This window comes from Gallinula chloropus, assembly GCF_964237585.1.
Source record: "Gallinula chloropus genome assembly, chromosome: 13".
NCBI lineage: Eukaryota > Metazoa > Chordata > Aves > Gruiformes > Rallidae > Gallinula > Gallinula chloropus.
The window spans coordinates 12,028,408-12,051,945 of NC_140098.1; the positions used below are offsets into that span (position 1 = coordinate 12,028,408).

Sequence of the window (23,538 nt, forward strand, 5' to 3'; positions counted from 1 at the left end):
CAATTAAGTAATGAAACCTCATCTTTTGATGTTTAAAGGATCTAGCAACAGCCTTTCTAAGAGTTTTGCAGTCTGTAACATAAACCCAACTCTAAGTATCACATAACTACCTATAAACAAATGTGACTGGCTCTGAGTTTGTTCCCCATCAATGCCCGAGTTTCAGCACAAAACTAAAAATCTCCCCTAGATCACATACATTGAGGATTAAACTGTTACTAATTCCATAGCAGCCAGTGAGAGTTTTCTTCAAATAACTCTATGATTTCTCAGACTGCAAATTCCGACCCTGATGGTTGGAATTTGGAACCGCCGCTATGGTTCCTAACTGCCACAGGCCGCTGGGAACAGACGTTCCTGCTGCAAGAACACCACAAATTCTGTATTTTGCCTTTTGATTTCTCTTCCAACCCTGACGGAAGGCGAGGCAATCGGTGCCAGCACGGCACTCACAAATTTCTGCACTCTCCCTAACAACTGCTTGGCTCCCCGAAGGCACAGCGCTACCAGCACTGTAATTAGTCTCCTTACGGTAGCTCTGTCGCCACCGTTTCCAAGGAGCCCGGAAGGTAAGTGGCTAACAGCTTAGCGTCCTCCTGCCAGCACGCGTTATCCAAGCTGCATTCCTCGGCTTACGACAACCTACCTAATTGCCCGGGTCGTTAATTGGTGCCCAGAGCACACCGCCTGTTTACACGGGGGTTTCGGAGAGTCAAACACGCCCCCCCCGCCCCTCCCCCTGGGGATCTTGCTCCGCTGCTCTCACGCGCGGCAACCCGAGCCTTGCGGGAGGGCTCGCACACGGAGTCCCCGAAGCGGCGGCGGCTCGGCCGGGCGCTCCCGGCCTCCCGCCCGCAGCCTCTGTCCTCGCCTCCTTCCTTCCTGACCGGGCCCGGGCCCGGCGGCCTCGGCTCGGCAGCAGCGGACGACACGTGGCGCCCCCGCCCCTTAGCGCTCAGCTGGCTCCACCGGATTGGGCGCCCGCTCGTGGCCGGCCAACCGACTACACCTCCCGGCAGCCCTCGCGGCGAGGGGCGGGGACGGCGTCAAGCGGGCTTTCCGCGCCCACGTGACCTGCCGTGAGGCACCAGCCCTCTCTCGGCGGCATCGGTGCGGGTCACGAGGCGCCGTCGGCGTTGCCGACGTCACCGCGTGAGAGTGAGACCGACTGTGGGAAAGGCCGGCGAGAGGTGGGGCGGCGGGAGGGGCTGCCCGGGGGCACGGCGCCGGGGCGGGGCGGCGGCGCGGCCGGGGCCGAGCGGCGCGGGGGCGGGGCCAGCCGCGGCCCGTAGCGGGCGCCCTCCCCCTGAGTGACAGAAGGCGGTCGAGCACGGGAGCTCGCGCTGGGGCCGCAGCTGCTGCTCGCGCCGCCGCTCGCGCCGCAGCCTCCCCGCGCGCTCCCCTCCCCCGCCCGCCCCCTCCCCCGCCCGCCCCCTCCCTCCTTCCCTCTCTCTCTCCTCCGGTCGCGGCGCCATCCGGTGTTATGAGGCGGCCCTGAGGGGCGGCGGCGGGGAGCGCAGCCCGGCAGGAGCCCGGCGCGGCCCGGCAGGGCGACGGGGTCTCGCTTCGCCTCGCCGGCCAAACCCATGACTACGGCAAACTGCGGCGCCACCGACGAGTTCGACTTCAGGCTGATCTTCGGGGAGGACGGGCAGCCCGGCCCCGGGCCGCCGCTGGGGCCTGCAGGTGCGCTCCGCCGCAGCCGGGTCGTGGCCTCTCGCCTCCCGCCGCGCCGGGCCGTGGGGGTTGGCTTCCTGTTTTCCTCCGAGTACGGGGAGGGGGGGGCAGGAGGCGGGAGCTGTCGCCAGCTCCGCCGCCGCTGCGGGAGACGGCAGACCGGGGCGGGGGGGAGCGGCGCCGTCCCTATTCCCTCAGGCTGCGGCCGCCTCACGGCGCCGCTCCCCTCTCCTCGCTCGCGGGACGTGGGGGCTGCGGAGGCGCCCTGGGAGCTGAGGGGAGCGATACCGCCGGCGGGGCCGGCTCGGCGCTTTCCGGGCCGCTCGCCGTCGCTACAACTTTCTTTGGGAAAAGAAACCCAAGAACTCGCGTCGTGCGGGAGGAGCCTCCCCTGGGCGCGGTGGCCTCGGGAGGGGTAAAGGCCCTTGCTCCCGCGGGGGCAGGGTCTGCTTGGATCTGGTGGGCCTGCGTGTCGTGTGTGTGTCCCGATCCCCGGACCGGGGGCGGCCCCGCGTCCCGCCGCCTCTGGCGCAGGTAGCGGCGAGGGAACCCGCTTGCGATCCCCTTCGCTGCCGGCGCCGAGCTCGGGTCGCGTCGCAGGGTTTGGGGAGGGCGGTCATCGGGGGGGCCCGGCGAGGTACGTTCGGCATAGGGCAGCAGGCAGCACGGCACTGATGGGGCTGGACGAGGGACTTGTTTGCGGCTCTTGCGATTAAAAGTTTCAGCCTAACTGTTCCCGTGTGGAGAGCATCACAGTTACTCTGGTGTATTTTTATAAACTTTGAATACGTGCGTGTATGTACGTGTGGATGAGCAAAACGCGGTGCCGTGAGAGGCGATGGCGGTTTGGATCCGTTCGTGCGGGTATATACGCGCATTTCAGAGTGCTTCCATTTTACTCTGCTTTGGAGTATTGGAGCGCCAAAATCCCGTTAAAAAACCCTCGCATTTCTTCAAACCGCAAGAAATAAAATGTTCCCTGCAAATGTTGATGTGCAGAATCAGTAGGAGCCAGCTGTGCAGTGTGTACCTGTGCCAGAGTTCGATGGCCACATGCTTTTTTTTTCTGACCTCCTTGAAATAAGTATTAATTGGTAATGCGCTGTCTTAAGTCTAACTGGTTAGATGATAAGATAGCTCTGAAACATGATTGGATCCAGGCTAAGTGATGCAGCCATGTTGTTTTGTTCTCTGACTCGCATGTCTGCATAAGTTGATTAGAAACCAAATTGTTTTATATAGTCTGTATATAATCCACTAGGAACACTCAGGATTAATTTCTTACATGATCTCTAACTTTCTTGATGCTAAGATTTAGTTTACAGATCCCTTCAGATAAGGAGAGATGTCCCCTGCTTATATTCCAACTTGGTGTAGTAGCAGGCGGTGCTTTTGGGAAAGGGCCTGAATTCTGATAGCCAAATAAATGCATCATGGTACTGTATGAAAACAGTGCAAGTGTTAATAAATTACAGCAAAAATAATTCGCACTCTTATTTCTGTTCATGTCACATGAAATTAGCGGGCCAAACTGTGCTCTTCTGTAGATGATAGATGAGAATGAGAAAGCAAGTTGCTCAGAAAACTGACAGTACTAGTGGTACTCAATTTTTATAATATTTGTACTTTGGTAGCATTCCTGAACAAGAAGTTCAGCTATTACTTTGAAAATGGAGAATTTTCCATGATGGATAAGTTAAAACTATTTTCAAGACAAATTTGAAAATGTGATATTCAGACGGGGACCTGATGTGTTTGCTGTAGCTTTCAGTAAGAAATCCTGCATCTGCATCTGTAAGTTCGTAGTTTCACTGTTTTGTGGAATACTGGAGGTGATCTCACCTGCTGTGCACAGATGTGGCCTTCAAGAGAAAGTGTTAGAATAGGTCTCTGCCTTGAAGTTTCTATTGAAAAGATTGCCAGTGTTCTAGTCCTTTATTTTGCCCATGTATTTTGGATACGAAGAACTAGACTTTGTGTGAGAGAGGACCCAGACTGGAGATCTTGTATTTTTCCCATCCCCCTCTTCCAAATACGTTGGTGAGATGAACAGAAGTTCTTTGATCTCCCCAATGCATGTGTTTCCTAATCCCATAGCGCTTGCTTCAGTGATGTTGTCCATTGTGCAGGAAAGTTAAGTGTAAGGGTATATTTTTTTCTAATGTATGCTAATAATAAAGCATGTAGATCACAGGGAAAGTTGTTTAATTTGAAATAAATAATACTAAAGCTACTAAGTCTACTGTGTTCGTGGAGAACATCTGGAAAACACGTTCTCATTCTTCATGCTGTATCTCTAGAAGTTTGGGACTGGCATACTGTGAAAGAAGTGTCCATTACTAAGTTATTTTGTAAACAACACATAAATCTGCATGAATGTTTTCTTTTGTGCTGAGACTTCTGTAGTTGTGTGGATTTTATTATTTATGTATGCACATATATAAGTATATATATTAACTGTGATTTTAAATCAGAAGCAAGGAAATATGAACTACTTTTTAAAGTTCCTTTAATATACTTTTGATTTCTGAACTACTAAGAAAGTGTTAATCCCAGGCAGTAGACTGCCCATTTTATGACATTAAAAGGACAATAAGAGAAATCAAACCAACTGGGAATCTGAGTTATTATTATAACACAACAATTTCAGTGGTTTGCAGAATAGTAGAACTAGCATATTTATCTGTGTGCTGAGTGGCAGGAATTGAGACTAATGTTCTGTGGTAGTGTTTGTGTGCTTGATCTGAAAATAGTAGTTTCTACTGTAGGGGGGAATGCATGAAAGATGCTTTAAAGTTGATTGAAAGTCTGTGATCTAATACTGCAATCTTTGCAGCAAACCTCACTTGAAATCAAAGAAGTAGCCAATTTCATATAGCATGTGAAAATTTGCCCAGGTTGCTGCTAAAGAAGAGATTGGCAAAAGCTCTTTAGGTACTTTTAGGGTGGAAGTTAAGTGCTAAGCATCTTCTGCAGAATCTTTCTCTCTCTGATAGTTTCATGTCCTTGTCCCAAAGAAGAAGTAAAGTACTGTTTCAATTTTTGTAATGTTCAGTACTCAAAACAAGAGGTACAGTTCTAGGCACTAATGAGCTTCATCTTTTGCTGGCAAAATAATTCAGGCCTCTAGAGCCCAAAGGTAATGCTGAAGTGAGCCAAATCTCTTTGGTATACTCTTCCTTGTTAAACTGTTGGGTTTTTTTGGAGTAGCCTCAAATTGCATCTTGCCACCTTGTATCAGTTGCGTTTGAAATGCCCAAGTAGGCACCTGGATTACAGTACAGGGTCCTTCAAGTCCTGCATAGTTCACTGAGATAGATTGTCATGGAACTCAGTTTGTCAATGAATGTGTTTTAGGTGTCAAGGTGACACCTCAGTTTGACAATGAATGCATTTGAGATGTTCTATGTGACATGTGAATGATTGAATTAAACTCAAATACTTTTCTAATGATGCCCCTATTCCCTTCACCCCCCAATTTTGCAATACTATTCAGTATAATTTTGGAAAGTTTGTCTAGAATTTATTAAGCATTAGGCAAATAAACTGCATTAAGGTCTTTACTGTTAAAAACTCTGCTGAGGATGCAGTATACTGTTTAAATGCAAACTCTGCAAAAGAGGAGAAAATAAAAGTTGCTATCATTGTTTCTTTAGCTGAACTTTTATTTTAAAGGTCAGCTATTTTAAAGAACGAGTTTTTGTAAAGTATGGGCTTTGAAAGATCTTAGGGTATGAGGTACTAAGATGGGAATCAAGGATCTTATAAGGTTCTGTCACATCTAAAACTATTTCTTGATGGCACGTGAAATGGGGACTGAGTTAAAATTAGAGGCTGAAAACTGTTCAATATCTAGAAAATTAAATATTCACTTAGGAAATTCTGACAGATGAGTTATTGATAGTGCCGTTTAGAATTCTATCTAAAATATTCCTGTTATAAGAGCAGAAGACAGACTAAGGTTTTGTTAGCCAGTATAACAGGGTATCTGATACGTGGAATTTCACTCAAAGGATCACCTTTTGTTACTGGACTGTGAAGTAAAGGAGGAGAAATTCATATTATCTTTCAATGTAAGTAATTATCCTTGGTTGATTTTGTTTATTTGTTTTCCCAAAATATGAATGCTTTAAAAGGACTGACAAAAATACCTTCCTTGGACTTTGGGTCCATAATACCTGTTTTATTTTCTTGGAAACTGTGGAACATGCTGAGAAGAGGTTCTCTGTATTTCTTGTGACTTAATATTTGGTTAAGTAAAACTATTTAATAATCTTGTTACAGATGAATTCCACAACCTCTATTACTTTTCAGGAGAAATGTATGGTATGAAAAGTATGAAAAATACCCTGGTTCTGTGATGAATTTAGTGACAATTCAAAGCATCTTTGTGAGCTGGAGCTTTGCTCTGGGTCGGGACAGTGTATCTGGGTTTGGGTCTTTAGTTTACCTGAAAACTTCTTTATCCCTGTTTGAGTTGGTTTCTTTTTTCCTCTAGCTTAGAGTTACTACCTTACTGTTTTGAGGCTGTTACTGAATATCAATATTGAAATACACATTTTGCCGTTGTGAGCGTCAATGTAATACCTGATCTTTTCTTTGGAAGGTTTCCATCTCTGGCCTTCTTTCTCCGGCAGCATCTGCGAGCTGGTTGGGTTGCTCAGCAGTTAGCTCCTGCCCATGAGTTAAGAGTTCAAAGCAGTGAAGGGTGCAAAAACTGGCATTATATATCTGTAATTCAATTTATATATGTAGTAAAAGTCTTAAATACAACAACTTGTACTGAAACACCACCACAATACTGTTTGCCTTTATCATTAAATATGTACTCATGACAGATCAGGGGTTATTGGTATGGAACAGACTGAACTGTTTACAGAAGTTTGCAGTGTGCTTGAACTTGTTGTTCTTTATTGCTAAGATGGTGATTAAGGTAAGCAATACCAAGAAAGTCAAGTTGTGGTAGGAGAGAGAGTAGTCTCATAGTTAGATTGAATAGAAAATTAAGGGCTGGATACTGGCAATAATTTTTAACTTCAGCTGACTGAGGGCTACTCTTGATGAAGTTCATTTTTATGATCCCATAGTTCTCATCCAGATCTGCTACTAAGTTTTTTTTTTCCTTAGCTGAGTAAGAGAAATTCAGGAGATGTGATCTCCTGAAGTCTTTTTAACAGACCCTCTTACATACCTGTGTGGTTCACCTGATGCTTGATTCCTTTTTAAAGTCTCCGTACTGTTTAGATTTGGTTGCCTGTATAAATGGGTAGGAGAGAAAGTCTTTTCACAGGATGGTAACTCTGTGGTTAATAGAGATAACTTGAGCCGTCCATATAAATACAGCTGTCTCTGCTGGTCTGTAAACATTTGCTATATGAATGAGTGGTTGGGTGGATTAAGACTAGGATCAACTGGTGCAAATTTAAGGAAGGTAAGAATGGACAAGTTGAGTCAGTTTTTCTATCAGGCATAACTGACAGTTTTTAACAGAAAGTTTGTTTATTAGATGGTGAGCGTTAAATGTGTTGTGACAGGAACCACCACTTCAGGGAAATTTAGTTACTGTCACTTTATTTTACAAGCTAGTGGATGCTGATATCTGTGCGCGTAAAAGATTGACACACGGGGACACAATGCAAATCAGTCATGGGCTGTGGTTATATAATCTGCTGATGGAGGGGAGGAGGGAAAACCAAACAGCTGCATCTGACCAAAAATAGAGGGTCTGTGATGAGAACCTTGTGACTTACAGATAACTTAGAGAGACACTGAGGAAGAACCAAAGAAAGATGCATATTAAAGGAAAATCTGGTATCAGGGAGTCAGAGTTGCCTGGCCATTAAAGTAACAGATTAAGATGGTAGTCCTGGAAAGCTGTTGTGTTTTTTCACAACATGCTGGTTAAATCAAGTCTTGCCCATTTCGATGAAGCTTGACCAGGACAATATGATTTGGAAAAATAACAAACTCTCTTCTGTGCTGTTGAGAGGCAGTTGTAGTTGCAATTGATGTAATTTCATAACGATTACGGTTTTGCATATGGTTCTTGAATTGCTACATAGTACATTGAGAATCTCTATGTAGTGAGTCAGTATGTAGTGCAGAGATTTGAACAAGATCCTTAGTTTGACAAAATGTCACTTATTTTGTGTGTCTGTCCCCTTCCCTCCCATCTGAATTACTGGCACAGTACAAAAGAAAACAAACCCTGCAAGCAGGGATGTGAGAGATGGGCAGGATACAACAACATTTGCGCTGATGCTTTTATCTTAACGTATTTCTGAAAACTAGAAATGAGCTCTTTCTTCAAAGTAAAAAGTAGCGCTCTGCTGAAAACATGATGTTCTTTCTCCTTTTGTTTGTGTTGTACCAACTGCAAGCAGTTTATCATATCCCACCCGAAGAGTAGCCAAATAAGTACCACTGCTGTGAATGAGGGAGAAATGAGAGTAGATTGGGCCTGGGTCAGTAGTAATCAGCAGTTTGGCTGTTCACAGCAATAACGTAAATACAGGAGTTGTTGCCTAAAGCTGCCCTTGTGGGCCAGGGAAGTACGTGGAGCAGATTTGGCAGTAAGCCCAGCCTGTAAAACAACATCCAAGTCCTTGCATTTGTCCAGGCATGCCATGTGGGGTTCAAATGACAGTGGAATTTAAGATGAGTGAAATGATCAGTAAGGCTGAGTAAAATTGCAAAGGCAGGAGCAAGCTTATTAACAAGCCAACATTCTCTTCTACCTTTAGTACACCAACCCGGGAGTATTGTTATGAAATACTGGAGAAATTGAATGCAGAAAAGAAGTGATGGAACTGTTCGAAGTCTTTCAATGAAGTTCTGTTTAAATCTGAAGAAATGCAGAATCAGTTGATAAGCAGGCTTTCCGGCTGTGTTGTGGCCTGCACATCTCATGAGTTAACTGAACAGCTGAACTTAAATCATTTACGTGGCTCTTCTGATTACATGTCTTGGTGGCACTGAACACTTATGGTTACTTGTCAGACAAAGGATGGTAGGTGTGATAGAAGATACTTTTGTGAGTTTTCTTTGTTAGGCCCAGTCCTCATTTTTATATACTTGGAGGAAGAAGAATCAACTTTCCAGGGATCTGACTGCAAACCCATGAGCTTTCGCAATATATTCATGTAAATAGAATGATGGGTTTGGTATGGGTTTGTGTTGTGTTGCTTGTTTAATGCAGGAACAACAACTTCATTTAAGGGTGTGTAAACTAAATTTTTAGGTAGAAACATGAGCAGGTACTTAACAGCTTATTTATTGCTCCCAGACATGTTGAATCATATTTTTCATATTAATATTTAGATTGATAGCAATTGTTTTAAAATGGCTTCTCAGACTGTGTTTTGAAAATTAGTCATCACCTCTAAAAATAATAAATACTTTCAATATAGCAAAATTTCTGGATGGAGTTGGATTTTTCTGCATTGTTTTTTGTGTGTGGGTTTGGTTGGTTTTTTTAACTGATTGGTGGAGAGGGTTGTTTTTAATATCTTGGTTCTTTGAAACACACCTTTGCATTTCCTTACGTATGAGGTTATTCAAGATTGCAGGAGGCAAATAATTGCATTCATTGCTTCATGAGAGTCTTCATGTTTTAGTGGCTGCTAACTTTGCCTTTTAGGAAAAAATGCTGAAAGAAATGAGGGTTTTTCAATACCACATTTATTTATTTAAATGTTTTTTGTAGGTAGCAAAAATTGGTCAATCACTCAATTGAATGATACAGAGCATTTGTACTTTGGGGGACAGGGAATAGAACTGCCTCTTACTGTAGTTGGGATAGGGAACAAATTGCTTCCTTCGAACTCAGGTTGTTTTGAGAGTAACCTTTTGTACCTTCATGCCCAAAATGAAAGCATACTCTAAAACAGACAGAGTGGGTAACCGTTCCTGCATTTATTAACTGTCAGTGACAATGATTCACTGCTTTTGGTGGCTCCATAACAGTCTATAATAATGTCTACAATGATTCATAGCTACTTGTGTATCTTGGGAGCTTTCTATTAGTTTTTCCCTAAATCAAGAACAAAAGGAAGGGGAGATGGAGTAACTGTATGATTACAAAAGGCTTTAATGGTGTCATTTGGGATAACTGTAAGCAAGTGACAAGGCCGCAAGAGAACGTGTGGCTTAATTCAAAGAACCACTAAGAAACATTTTGTATTATTCATAGTTTCTTTAAATTAGGTCAAAGTCTCTGTATTTCAGCAGTGTAATTTGTCAAGTTTAGGCTTTTGAGACCAAATGCTACTGTCTTTCAAATTGCCTAGCTTTTGTGGTTGGGGGCAGGAAGTTAGGGGGATCTGGTACAGCGTTTGGTTCGATGTCCACTCCTGCTGGAATAAATGCAAGCTATTTAGGACTCTGAAGAGATGCAGAGTTTTAGGGCTTGCTTGTGGCACAGTCATGAGGCATACTAATATGGTCTCCCTTGTATTTTGGGGGATCATTCGGAAAGTTGCTGAAAAAATGACATTTGTGCTCAGCTTCAGTCTTGCGTTCCTCATTTGGCTGTTTGGTTCCTGTTTCTGTCTGTCGTGCTTACCGTGTCAGTCTTAGCAAAGTTAATTCAAGGTGTTTGAGTCTATGTTCATGTGAGCAGTGGGCAAAAAAGGAAAGTTTCAGGTTCTCATTCTGGTTTGCTTCAGTTCTTTGATGTACAGAGCCTTTGAGTTTCATGCACTTGAAGTTTACTAATGCTGTATTATAAAATACATTGGTGAAAAGTTGTCATATTAATGATTTGAAATGCTGAGTTAAGTATGTGTAGGGTTGTCTGCTGTTTGCCCTCCGTTATGTTTTAGGACAGAAACACAGTGCAATTTTGCTGAGGTGTGAAGAGTTCTTAAACTACTTTGATGAGATGTTATCAATACCAGCTCTCAGCCTCTGTGTCATGCACTGACAGAAAGAGGCATGCCTCCATTTCTGTCTCCCTCCTCTTACTGTGTAACCTTTCCCAAAGTTTTTGCCTTGGATTATTGCATTTTTCTACCAATAGTCACAAAGACCCTAGTCTATGTTGACGTACTCTCCTATAAGCTAAGATACCCGTTGTCTTGCACAATCCTGTCATTTTGTTCACTATGGACCTACTTGCACATTCTCATCTTGGAAGCTTGGTTTCTGCTCAGTGCTTGGTTTGGGGCTGGAGCAGGCTGTAAAGATGGAGGTGTCTCTGGATAGAGCAGCAGGTTGCTATCAGCAAGTTCATTGTTTTTAGAGGTTGATAAGTGATAAAGGTATCCATGTAGGTCATTAGGGGAGGGTTTCAGTTTATAGGAACTGCATGAACTAGGACTTTGAATAACTGGAGAGCCTTTTACGGAGTCTGTTAATTTTGCCCCCACAAAGGAGGAGTTAGGTTGTGGATGATAAATTGGCCTGCAATACCAAGAATCTAGACAAGCCTTTTGCTGGCAACTGCAGCACATAATTCCCTTATTCTTTTCAAATGTTACTTGTCTAATGTCCTCACTTATCTTTATGATCAGCCTTCTTCCTGTGGGTCAGGTGCAACACGTGAGTTTTGGAGTCCTCTGTCTTTTCTCGGTTCCTGTGGATACATGTACCAGATGCTCTGGGACTGCAGGGTAGCAATCCTTTCACAGATTGTAGCAACCAATCATATAGGATAATGTACTTCACTCTTAGAAGAGCATTGACAAATAGGCTGTTAATACTGTGTGTTAATAACTGCTGTATGGATGTTTTTTGTGTCATTTTAATAATCTCCCCAAAGGCCATAGTACTGTATTTCTTAAATATCTCTGAATTACTGGGTCATATTAAGCTGACTTTCTATCTAGTACTGAATGACAAATGAGGCTTCAGCAAACTGGAGGGCGACAGCTTCCCTTTTGTCTACAAGGGTGTTATGCAGTAAAATACTGTGCCCTTTTGAATTACATGCCCACTGAGGGGAAAAAAAGGAAGCAGAACCAGTAGAACTTATAGATTTATTTTTTTTTAAGCAAAAAGGAAATAATTTTTTATGAATATTAATTAATAATCCTTAAATACTGAACCACAAGCTCTATATAAAGTATTCATTTAAAGACATGCTTCATAATCAAACAGAAATGCCCAGAGAGCTGGAGAAGGCACAGGTATAAGCACTGCCTAGCGCTTCCGGCTGCTATTTTCTGTTCTTGTAACTGAACTTAGAATGACTAATTCTTGTTGAACCTTACAGTTACAAGCTGGACTCTTTACTTGCTTTGCATATTGCATTTTATCAACATATCTCAGAGCACTCTGCTATGAAAGACTGCCTGTAAGAATTATATTCCTTAAAAAAAGGAAAAAACCTCAACTGAGATTACCTGCATTTGCACTGCTGAAGTAGCACATAATTTTCTGAATGGTGCTTGTGGCTTAAGAGATGCATTTGACTTTCATGTTTATTTAATCTGTTTTTCTTATGTGCTAAATAAAATTTCATGACTGTCACAGTTGAGGCTGGATGTATGCGAAGGCAGCCATTCTAATTTAAAGGCATACTGGGCTATGCCCTAAGGGTTTATAGTTGCATGTTATGTTTTTATTTGATAGTGAAAACATCTGCAGTTTCTGTACTGTTTGCTCATTCCTCCATGTGTCCTAAAGCTTGCCATTCTGTCAGTTGTGTGTATATGCAGGTGTTTATGTTAGTGCACTGCAAATCTGATTGCGAAAATCATCTGGGTTAAAAATACCTCTCTTCATTTCCCCTCCCTGGTGTGCATGTGTGGGAGGGTAGTTGCTGGTGAAAAACACAAAACATGTAGTTACACCCTGAGAGCCAGTATGTTCTTACTTTACTCGATGTCAGTTGTAAACATTAGATAGGCTGTATTATTCTCTTGCTTAAACTAGTGCAGCTTCATTATTCCTTTGCATTTCTGCTGAAGGTAATGAGTTCTGATCCGGACTAGAATTTGGAAATACTCATTGACAAGCTCCCACTCTTGAGATGATTAGGTTTTGTTGTAAATTTCCAGTATTGTTGCTTAACACAAGAGTGAAATTCTGATGAGATCTGCCTCTACGGTACATGACTGACAGAAGTAAAATTTATTTTTATCCCTTTTGAATAACCCCGATATGATCATGAAACAGCGCACAAAGTCATTGAAGAGGGGAAAACTGCTTCATATAACAACAGTTGTTCTAAGTCTTCCATTTCTAAAAGCTTATATTTCCACTGCTGTTTTGTGTGTTGCTAAACTTTGTCTGTAAGGATGCATCTCTCCTCTACTCCACCTTGCTACCATAACTTTTCACAATTTATAGTTTTTTTAGTACCGTATTTGGTGCCTTACTACTCAGTCATACTCCTTATAAAGTAATGCATTGCTGTGGGGTTTTTTAGAGGGGTTTGTGGGTTTTTTTAAGTTGATGTTTAAACTTGTTGGAAATGTGTCTGGAGAACTTATAGTTTCCAATGAAAAACTGTAACTAAGTATCCAATTACAGACCTTTAGTGTGGTAGTGTACCAACAAGCACTTGGATCAATCTATTGTCTTTTTAAGTGCACAAAAAGAAAGCAGTGAGTGGTGTTCAAGGAGAGGTTGAATGAGATACTTAGGGACATGGTTTAGTTAGTAACATTGTGTTAGGAGGACAGTTGGATTAGATGATCTTGGAGATCTGTTCCAACCTTAATGATTCTGTAATTCTGTATTGGATATTTCAGGTTCTTTGTGAAGATTAAGACTCCTTTTTCATCTCAAGAAATATATGGACTATTGCAAATCAGTAGGATAATTAAATTTTAAAAATGGACCTGAGTATGTTTTTTGTTCTTAGAGATATTTCTGTGGCATTCTTTATAATACCGTTGTGTTCAGAAAGAGAGAATGGTGACTGTCATGACAGAGGTTGTTGTTCTTTTTAAAGTTTGGGAGTGGAGACAGATTATATGACTTGCCTGAGAACACATATGATGTCAGTGGCAATGCTCAAGTCTTTCCTCATGCTATTTAAAGGACTTGATTACTGATCCTGTTTTCGCAGTAGTATTTTTAAGACCTAGGTCGTGTTGCACTTTCTTAGTACCTTCTAACAGCTTCTATTGTCTGAACCTGTTTGTTTATGGGCTTACAAACCTAGAATGATAAAGTGGTTTGGATAATTTTGGCACAGGGCTTGTGTTCAGACATTTGATAGTAATTGACCTTCCTTCTGTGGAGAAATCTGGCTCATTGCACAGCTGCACATATGCATGTGCCAGTACATTGTTGAGGAGTGAACAACTGGTGGGCAAGCATTACTAGTCCTGAATGTGCAGTGTGATATGGTAAATAGCAAGCAAAATGTATTTCGGGGCAGTTGTTACGGGTATTATTCCAGTTAGACAGCTTATGTTGAAGTGTAGTTAGCAGCTTAGGAAGAGATGAGCTGAACAGGAGTGTCTGTGAACTAGTCTGTTTCCAGACAGTAGCAAATGTACATTCAGAGCAACAGACATTCTGGTTCTTATTGATAAAAGACGCAGATGGCTGATGTAGGAGTGCAGTGGAAGTTTGCAGCTTTATATAGTTTATATGCACTATGTGACTATCCAGCATCTGCAAACTCCTGCAATCCCTCAGGAGTAAACCTTATCTCAGCAGGTTGGAGATGAAGGCTTCACTAAATGTGCAAAGACTTGGTGGTTTCTCCATGCATGGCAGCGTTAGAAGTCTTAATAAGTTAAAACAAAGCTTAGTTTCTATGGTAGCTATCCAGAAGACCTCCTTTGATCGTAAACCAAAAATTGTTTGACGTTGTTTTGTTCTTAGCAAACATTGACTTCTTGTTTTGTTTCCCCATCTCCTTTTAAATGCTTACTGGAACAAATAAACTATTAATACTACTTCTAAAACTGAAGTAAAACTTACTGGCCCATAATTTTTCAGTGCTTTTTAACCTTCTATTTAGTCCAGTTTTTTTACACTGTATCGTGATTGACTTTGTTAGCAATTTATGCAGTTGATGAAAGAAAAAGCATTTAACACACCTGCCTTTTCAGGGTCATACCTTGCTTTTGATGTGAATGGCACTGCTGCTCTTGGTCTTTATATTTTGCTATGTCTATCCTATCTAGCATCTTGCCCTAAGACCTGGTTTCTTTTTCTTGAATGCTCCTTTCTTATATTTTATGGGCAGTGAAGCCTTGTGACTTGACCAATTTAACTTCTTTACTGTCCCTTTACTGTCTTTCCTCCCGTAATAAGATTGTTTGGATGTAAGAGCTCGTCTATTAAGTAATCAGATTTCCATAACACGCATACACCCTTTCCCCCCCCCCCCCTTTTTTCCCCCTGCTCCATAACTCTTTTTTGCCTTGGACTTGCCTGTTGTGAGACTTCCCTGAGTTTGTGTACCCTCTGCTTTCTTGAAGCCTTGTGTTTGGTTGGGTTTGGAAGTGGTTGGGGGTTTTCTGAGCTATTCTCACTCCTTTCCATCTTCAGGCTTGTCAGCTGTTATTTTCTTCTTCCCCTCCCCCCAATTCTTTCACCCAAGTTATATTCATCTTTCTATGTTTATTAGTTCCTTCAAATTGGTTATAGGCCTCTTCCAAATTTGGATTCTCCCTGCAGTCTTTAATAGTACAAAAAATAAATTGATAAATATTTTAGTAAAATTAATGACATGTTTTATGAAGGTTTTAGGATTGTCCTTTGTGTGAGGAACTGATTACTTTAACACATGAGCATAAGGGGAAGGGTTTGTGTGTGCAAACTAAAATAAAAATATGTGTTTATTGATCATATCCAAAAATTGTTTTGGTGATTTGGATAAAATAGATTGCTTCCACAGCCTTAAGCATGCTTTTGGGATTCGGTGTTCATCAGATGCATAGCTCCTACTCTAGGTCTCAGGCTTCCTGTTTTTTGAATGTGTGTGCGTGTATGCTGCTGGGGCAGGGTAATGGGAGAGCCTGTGCCAAACTCATTAGAAGTTGTTTGTCGTGGAGAGGGACCAAAGAAGCCTGAGTCAGAAGAGTGCTCTCCTGCCTTCTCCATCTCTCCCAGTTCTTCCAAACTGGTGTTGATAACCTGTGCTGCTCTGATCTCTCCACCTCAGTTCCATGAAACTTAAATTTTGAAAGTACACCTGCTTTTTATAAGTCCCAGTGACATTGAAAATGGACAAATTGTCCTAAATATTTTCAGTTTTCTTGATTATTGCTGTAAGAGCAGTAAGGCCCTCAGCAATGGTGGGAGATTTAATACAGAGAATTTGCTGTTACTGTTCCTAAAGCCATTAATAACAGCAAATGGTTACACACAGGAGTTGAAGGCTTCCGACAGCTGTTTACCTATATTTTTTTCAATTATTATTAAAAAAATGTCTGTAATTGTTTTATTTCTAAGTTTTGATTAGCTGGCTGATTGTTTTTATTAAGTCTGTCTCTTTCCTCCCTGGACCTATGTTTCTAATACTGAGTTAGGAAACAAGGACGTCTGTGATCTTGCACATGAATATACCAATAGATGTGGAAAACCTGTGACTTAACTACTGTCTGCATTTCACATTTTGTAATGGAAAACAGCTGAAAAAATTTTAAACAATATCCATAATTCTAGTGAAAGTTAGTATTCAGTGTAGTAACCTCATGCTAATTTCTTTGTATGCTGTACAAAATAGTCTTTCCTGAGTATCCTGATCCTTTTAGTGTATACATATATAGAAATTAACTGTAATAGTTGTTAATTATCCAGATTGTATAATTATATAATTGTAATATGTGACTATACATGATATATATATACATATAAAATCACACAGTGTTCATAAAACTACTTAGTACTAGTCTTAAACATAAATTTGTGCCTCATTGAATAGGTAGGTTATTAATAGAGCTGCCCCCTGCCCATGAACTTTCAGTCTTTTTTTCTTTTTTCTTTTTTTTTTTTTTTTTCAAGTCTGAGAAACATAGTGTGGTCCCTGGTAACAGTGTTCTTTCTTTTAATTTGAAAATTCTTCCTTGTTGTCTCTGAGGAGTTGCTGTTTTGTTTCTGTTTTAGTTAATTTTAAGCTCATTGCTATTAGTGAAACTGTTAATAGAATGACTTCGGTGTCATAGTATTTTTTTTATCATGGAAACATCTAAAATGCATTGCTTCCTGTCTGGATGTTTTATCTGTTTGTGAGAGAGACTAGTTTTATTTTAAACAAGTGTTAATATTCTACTGATACTCAGGGTGAAAACCATTTTAAAAATGATTATTCACAGAGATGCAACTAATGTCATTCAGTCTGGATTTATGGAAAATAATTGTATGACTATTATGTTCTATTATCACATTTGACACAGGAGCATATTAGTTTGCAGAAATGCTTATGCTTCTGTATAATATTCCCCCACGACTGAAAAAAAACCCCACTTTAAAAATAAAAACAAAACACTAGAAACTATGATTTTAATGATTACGATAAATATTAGTGAGCTATCAAAACACTCTCAAAGTGACCCAATGATCTCTTGAGGTCCATTCAAACCCCTAAAATTCTGTGATTCATTGAAGCAAGTTACTGGGGTTGTAGAGACAATATTATAACAGAATTTGAAGCTCGTTTCAGTGTCTAGTGGGGATGGTCCAATTTAATTGGTACATTTAACTTCACCTCATATGAGATGATAAGTAGTGAACTACCTGAGGTCTCCTGCATACTTATTTATATAATTATGGAGGGAAGGCTCTATCTTACAAGAGAAAAAAAACAGGAGTGGAAGCACAGTAGCTACAAAGTAAGAAAAAGCTGTGTTTTCTGCTTTTCTTTCTGACAAGTGTCTCATACTGGCAGGTTATTCTCTACTGAGATGAGGGCAAGAAAATCTACTTCAGCTCTGTGAGACAAAGCTGCTGATTCTGTGAACTGGACTTGCATTCCCTTTCAATTGCTTGTTTTTCTTTGGAATATTTCTTGTGTTTTGAATAAGTTAGTGAGATCTGAGAGTATTTTGTTTTGCCTTTTTTATGCTGAACAATTTGTGCTCAGACTTCATGAGACTGCAATTTTAATATGCAGATGGGCACTTGAGAATGATTATGATTAAAATATTATGGATTATGATTAAAATATTTAAATATTAATTAAATGTAGTTATGAAGTATGAGGTTTGATTTGATTGTGCCAAATTAGATCCTTTCTGGACTTTTAAACACACTTTCTGTATGTATTATATTTTTCAGCCACTGAACATGTGTATAAACTGAGATCTGGTTGCAAACAGGAGTTATGACAGAAAACTATGCTGTGGTCATACTTAGCTGCAAATGCAGGCAGGAAAACTTTAAAATTAAGACTTAGCTTTAATGTGGCTAATGTATTGGGAGATGTCTAGGATGCTGGAAACAGGCCATACCTGGGAAATAAAGGGGGTTGTCTTATGGTATTTTTCTAGCATGCATTCTGACTCTTCCTTTTAATTTTGTTTTCAGAGCTCGAGTCAGATGACTGTGCATCCATATACATCTTTAATGTAGACCAACCATCATCCTCTGTCAACCAGCCGATTTGTATTCCTCGCCATGGACTGCAGTCTCACTCCTCTCCTCTGTCACCACCTACAAGACTTCAGGGTCACAAGCACTATGAGGGAACTTGTGAGGTACCAGAATCCAAATACAGTCCACTAGGTGGACCCAAAGCCTTTGAGTGCCCTAGTATTCAAATTACATCTATTTCACCTAACTGTCATCAAGGGATTGAAACCAATGAAGATGAATTGCACACAAATGGCACAGAAAATGAGTATATGGAAAGGCCTTCACGGGACCATCTCTATCTTCCTCTTGAGCCATCATATAGGGAATCATCCCTTAGTCCAAGCCCTGCCAGCAGCATTTCCTCCAGAAGTTGGTTTTCAGATGCTTCCTCTTGTGAATCCATTTCCCATGTTTATGATGATGTAGACTCAGAACTAAACGAAGCAGCTGCTCGATTTACCCTTGGCTCTCCTTTGGCATCTCCTGGTGGTTCTCCAAGAGGTCCCAGTGATGAATCCTGGCAGCAGCCTTATGGATTTGGACATGCCTTGTCACCTAGACAGTCTCCCTGTCATTCTCCTAGAACTAGTATTACAGATGAAAATTGGCTGAGCCCTAGACCAACATCAAGGCCCTCATCAAGACCTACATCGCCCTGTGGGAAACGTCGACACTCCAGTGCTGAGATTTGCTATGCTGGTTCTCTCTCTCCTCACCATTCTCCAACTCCGTCACCTGGCCATTCTCCCAGAGGAAGCATAACAGAAGACACGTGGCTAAACACTTCCATTCATAATGTGCAAGGCCTTAATTCTGGCCTTTCACCATTTCAGTGTTGTACAGAGACTGATATTCCTCTAAAAACAAGAAAGACCTCAGAGGATCAGACTGCCACTTTATCTGGAAAAATAGATATCTGTCCTGAAGAACAGGGTAACTTATCATCATCCCTTGAAACTGCAGTAGATGACTGCTCTGGATCTCAACACACCTTGAAAAAAGATTTGCCTGGAGACCAATTTCTTTCTGTTCCTTCACACTTTACTTGGAACAAACCAAAGCCAGGTCATACTCCTATATTTCGGTAAGTGATTAGAAAGTCTTTGCCTCCCATTTTTTGCTCTCCCATGAATCATAAATGTACAGGTCAATATACTTCGATGTGCATTAAGACTTCTTAAAGAAAACTTCTTGTAGGCAGGTAGGTCATATAACTAGGAAAGATGAGATACTGAATACTTTCTTCTTTTAAAAGTACAGTAGGTGCACTGTAACATAGGACTGGCTTTATTTCAGTGAAGTGTGTTTGCATGCACAGAGACCACCGGAATCAAATGTCTGTGGATTTTGCATATGCTTTGCAGTTCCATCTAATCTGAGCAGTTAATGTTTTAATATAGCTGGAGAAACCTGACTTACATGATTTTTATAAAACTGTGAGACCATGAGAGAGGTGGGGAGTTTATTTGCTTTTGTTTTTACTTCCTTCTTTTGGCTGACAGAATTCTAGAAATAGAATAGAGAAAATATTTCTTTCAGGATGATTTTCAGTATGGCATGCAAATTTGATTTCTGGGCTGTAGTTCCCAAGGGTGGTGCTGAGTTAACCTGCTCTTTTCCTTTTGTAGTCCTGTCATGTGCTAGCAGGCTAATTTGTGGAGGCTCAGAAAAGGAAACTAGTACAGCTGGGGGAAAAATTCACCCTCTTTCCCATTCTGTTACTTGATAGATGGAGCAGTTTGTTGATCATTCCCACCATAGAGCTTCTGGAATCATTTTGCCAGCACAATACAGTGGGTGGAGTAGAAATGAGAACTCCTTAAGCAGTGCTGTTGCTGGACAGACAGATACTGTGATTACTCAGTTCATGTTACCCATTTGATTCCTAATCTCTTTCTTGCTGTACTAGATTTTAAAAATAAGGGGTGGGGAGATACTGGAAGAACTGCAGACATTTTTTCTGTGGACATTTTGCAAGAAAGGTACATTAGATTAATACCTGTAAAATATGATTATCCATTTAAAAGCCTTATTATAGGTTGAAATGTCAATGCTTCCGTGCTAGTCTCTATTGATTTTAAAATAACTTTGAATGAAATGGGATCATTTGGTGCCCAGGTAATGCTTAAGATTTGCTCTACAAGGATGTAGTTGATGAAGACATTCCTCTTTCTTAGAGTGGGGGAGGATAGGGTAGGATTTTCAGCATATATGCTTTATTTTGAAAAAGGCAACGCTCAAACACTAAAAGTTATTGACAAAATATAGAGTTCTCATTACAAAGTAGTTTTTGCAAGGCACTAGTTTCCACACTTCTTAATTTTAGAAAGAATGGCTTAGAAAATATTCATGGTTTTATCATTTTCATCCACCCTATCTTCTCCTTCCCAAATAAAGAAAGAAATATCTCTGAGCAATCTGCAGAGGTGCCTTATAGGAGACCTTTTTTTCTTTTTTTTTCCTTCCCTGGCTCTCAGAGTTTTAAAATCAGAATTAACTATTGCCTGGTAAGCTAAGCTTACTGAAGAGAAAGTCTTCTCTGGGACCTCCCTCAAAATCACAACTTCATGAAAAATGAATGCTGACTTTCACAGCAACATGGCAACCTACTAGTTTTTATTGAATTCCTCTTTCTAGTGGCTTTTTCCAAATTCATTTTGCATCATTCTAACATCTTAATGTTTTACTTCCTGATTACTTGTCAGATGAGCAATCCTGTTGAAAAAATGTTTTAAAATACCTGTTCTCGTTCTCTACTGGGTCTGTGAATATTCTCAGGGGTGTTCCTCTCATGGAATATAGAAGCATTCAGTCATCTTTTAAAGATAATTGTACCTGACCCTTTCCATTCATGTTTTGGGCAGAGAACTAAAGGAGAAAATTCAACTGTAACTTTTACTATTGAGTGCCTAAGAAGGAAGTTACAAACTCAAACGGATGAAATATAAACTAATACTTTCAGGGTAGTGAACATCCTTAAAACATATGGAAGATAAATGAACCATAGCTTTAAGAGCTTCCCAACTGGTAACTTAGAATGGGGACTATCAAACAGCTTTCCGAGTTACCTGAGTTCATTGTTAGAACTTGTGAGTTTTACTGCTGAACATATTCCTATCTGACACTGATAGATCAGTGTCACACAGAAGGCTCATTTTTATCAATAAAAAAATTCTGTTGATTTTAAAACGGGTCTATATAAATTCTTTAGAGTTGTCAACTGGCCTATCTAAATATATCGAAATTACATATAACAATGCTCATTCAGCCGTTTTGTCATCTTTGCATAATAGCATAACCACAGATTTTCTCTTCTCAGAAAGGTATTGATTTTAGTGAGTAGAAGCGATGTTTTTCTTTTCTTTTTTTTTCCTCTAATGTCCCTCTGTATAACTGTTAATGAATATGAAATTTAACAGTAAAGATGCAAAGCACTAGCTGGAAAATTCTTACTATATCTGAAACTACTGTGCGGACAAACATGTTAACTGCCTTGAAGTTGTCTTTTGTTAAATTCTGTTGCAGTCTGCTCACCTGTTAATAAAAGGTGTTAAGTCTGTTACTAGAACAACGACTCTTTTTCCTTAATTGGGTATTTTGTAATTGCAGTATATTTTTGTAGAATGCTCAGCAGTCCTAACACAGCATTTTTGCTAGTTCACAGGCTGACATAGCTCATAGAAGGTGAGTGCTAATGAAGGGTAAAAACAGGTGAATGTATAGGCATGTGGCAAGGTTGGGTGTGGATCTATGTGTGGTTCTTTTGTGGGATGACCAAAATAGTTACAAAAATAGATATTCACTTAAACCTGCTTCATCTTGTAGTGGGGAGAACTGAGCAGAACTGGCTAAAAATCAATGTTATTGTTTTCATTAAGAAGTAAAAGTATGTTTTAAATGTCAATTTATTTAGAAACTGGTGCTGAAGAACTTCTTGAAATACAAAAAGGGCAAATGCTGAAGACAGTGAAGACTATACCTATTCACAAGTAAACTAAATAAAACTACTAAGCTGTGTACATTTGTTGCCAAAACCAGCCTGACTCAGTGGCTGCATTGCCAGCTGTATCCTCAGTGAAGTGTTGAATTATTAGTTATCCCCATTTTCATAGGTGCTACAGGAATATGCATTGTCAGGATGTTAAAACATTTAATTTGGTCATATAAAGTAGGGGAGCTAAGTTTACTCTTGTGTTTTTGTCCTGGTTTCTCCCCCCCCTCCCCCCTTCCTCTGCTCTTTTCCTTTAAGGAGCAGGTAGCTGCTTGGATCTCAGTTCTCAGCTGAAATGCAAGAAGATCCACTGTTTCTTAATTTGACAGTGACTTCAGTTGTTATAAAGTTCAATATTGTGATTTGTATCTTTATTGCATATTATATATAGTAATATATTAACTGTAATATAAGCAGAATACATATTGCAATTAATATGCTTTTTAAAATGTCTTGATTGTATTGTCAAGTACAAAGTAGTGCATAAATTAAACGATAGTATAGATTACAAGCATATGAAGTGACTCTGAGCAGTGTGCATGCACAGCTGCAATAAACTGACCCCTGGTAGAAGTGGGGATAACTTGCCCCACATGTGACAAGATGTGAAATGTGCTGATAGCACCTTCTCTGAATGCTATCTAAACAAATTAGATTACAAATTTACAAAACTTTGAGTCCTGACCTTGTTTTCCTTTTTTCTTCCATGTTCAGTACATGCGCAGTACTTAATGACATTTAAAAGTGTGTAACGTGCTTTTGAGCATTTTAGTCGTATTCTAGATGCCATCCAAACAATTCTGTTAGATGACAGCTAGTTATTTGGTCACAGACACTCATCATCTACCAGTGCATAGCGTATGAAAAATCTGTCTCTTACGTGCCCTGAGTCTCATTTCTGCTTCCTTGTCAAAGATAAGTCAATGCTGTCATTAACCAAGTACCTTGGCAGTTGAATGCTCTTTTGATGTCAGATTAAACTGGTAGTTTTACAGAATATTCAGTAATGAAGTTATTTGATAATTTTAGGTATTACATTGTTAGTCTTGTTACTGTTAATATACCTCTTCCACCCCCTTGCCTTCTCCCAGGATGACAGATAAGAAAATTATTTATCTAGATGTCTCATGTTTCTCCCCTTTTCAGTTGGAAATTCTCTTTCTTTCTGGGATCTTAACATAGTGATAGTAGATCAGACCTCCCTACTTGCTTTATTACATCAACCTTTCATTAAGATGATGGTTTATGGCTTTTTCTTGCACATCTACTGTTACAATTGAGTTTTACTCCCCAGAAAAAAACTTTTTTTTTTTTATCCCACAACTAAATCACTGTAAGAGACCTATTTCTATGCTTTTGCAGAAAGTTATTAATTGGATTCTCCTTTT

At 40.5% G+C, this 23,538-nt stretch overlaps 1 protein-coding gene across 1 annotated transcript in view; it reads left to right on the forward strand.

Moving 5' to 3' along the window:
• Window positions 1–1,575: 1,575 nt before the first annotated feature.
• Window positions 1,576–23,538, forward strand: part of NFATC3 (nuclear factor of activated T cells 3) — a 68,821-nt gene continuing 46,858 nt past the window's right edge. The window contains exons 1-2 of the mRNA XM_084270169.1: window positions 1,576–1,686; window positions 18,112–19,243. Coding sequence (XP_084126295.1) covers window positions 1,587–1,686; window positions 18,112–19,243 — 1,232 coding nt within the window. The 5' untranslated portion in view covers window positions 1,576–1,586. The remainder of the gene's footprint in view (window positions 1,687–18,111; window positions 19,244–23,538) is intronic.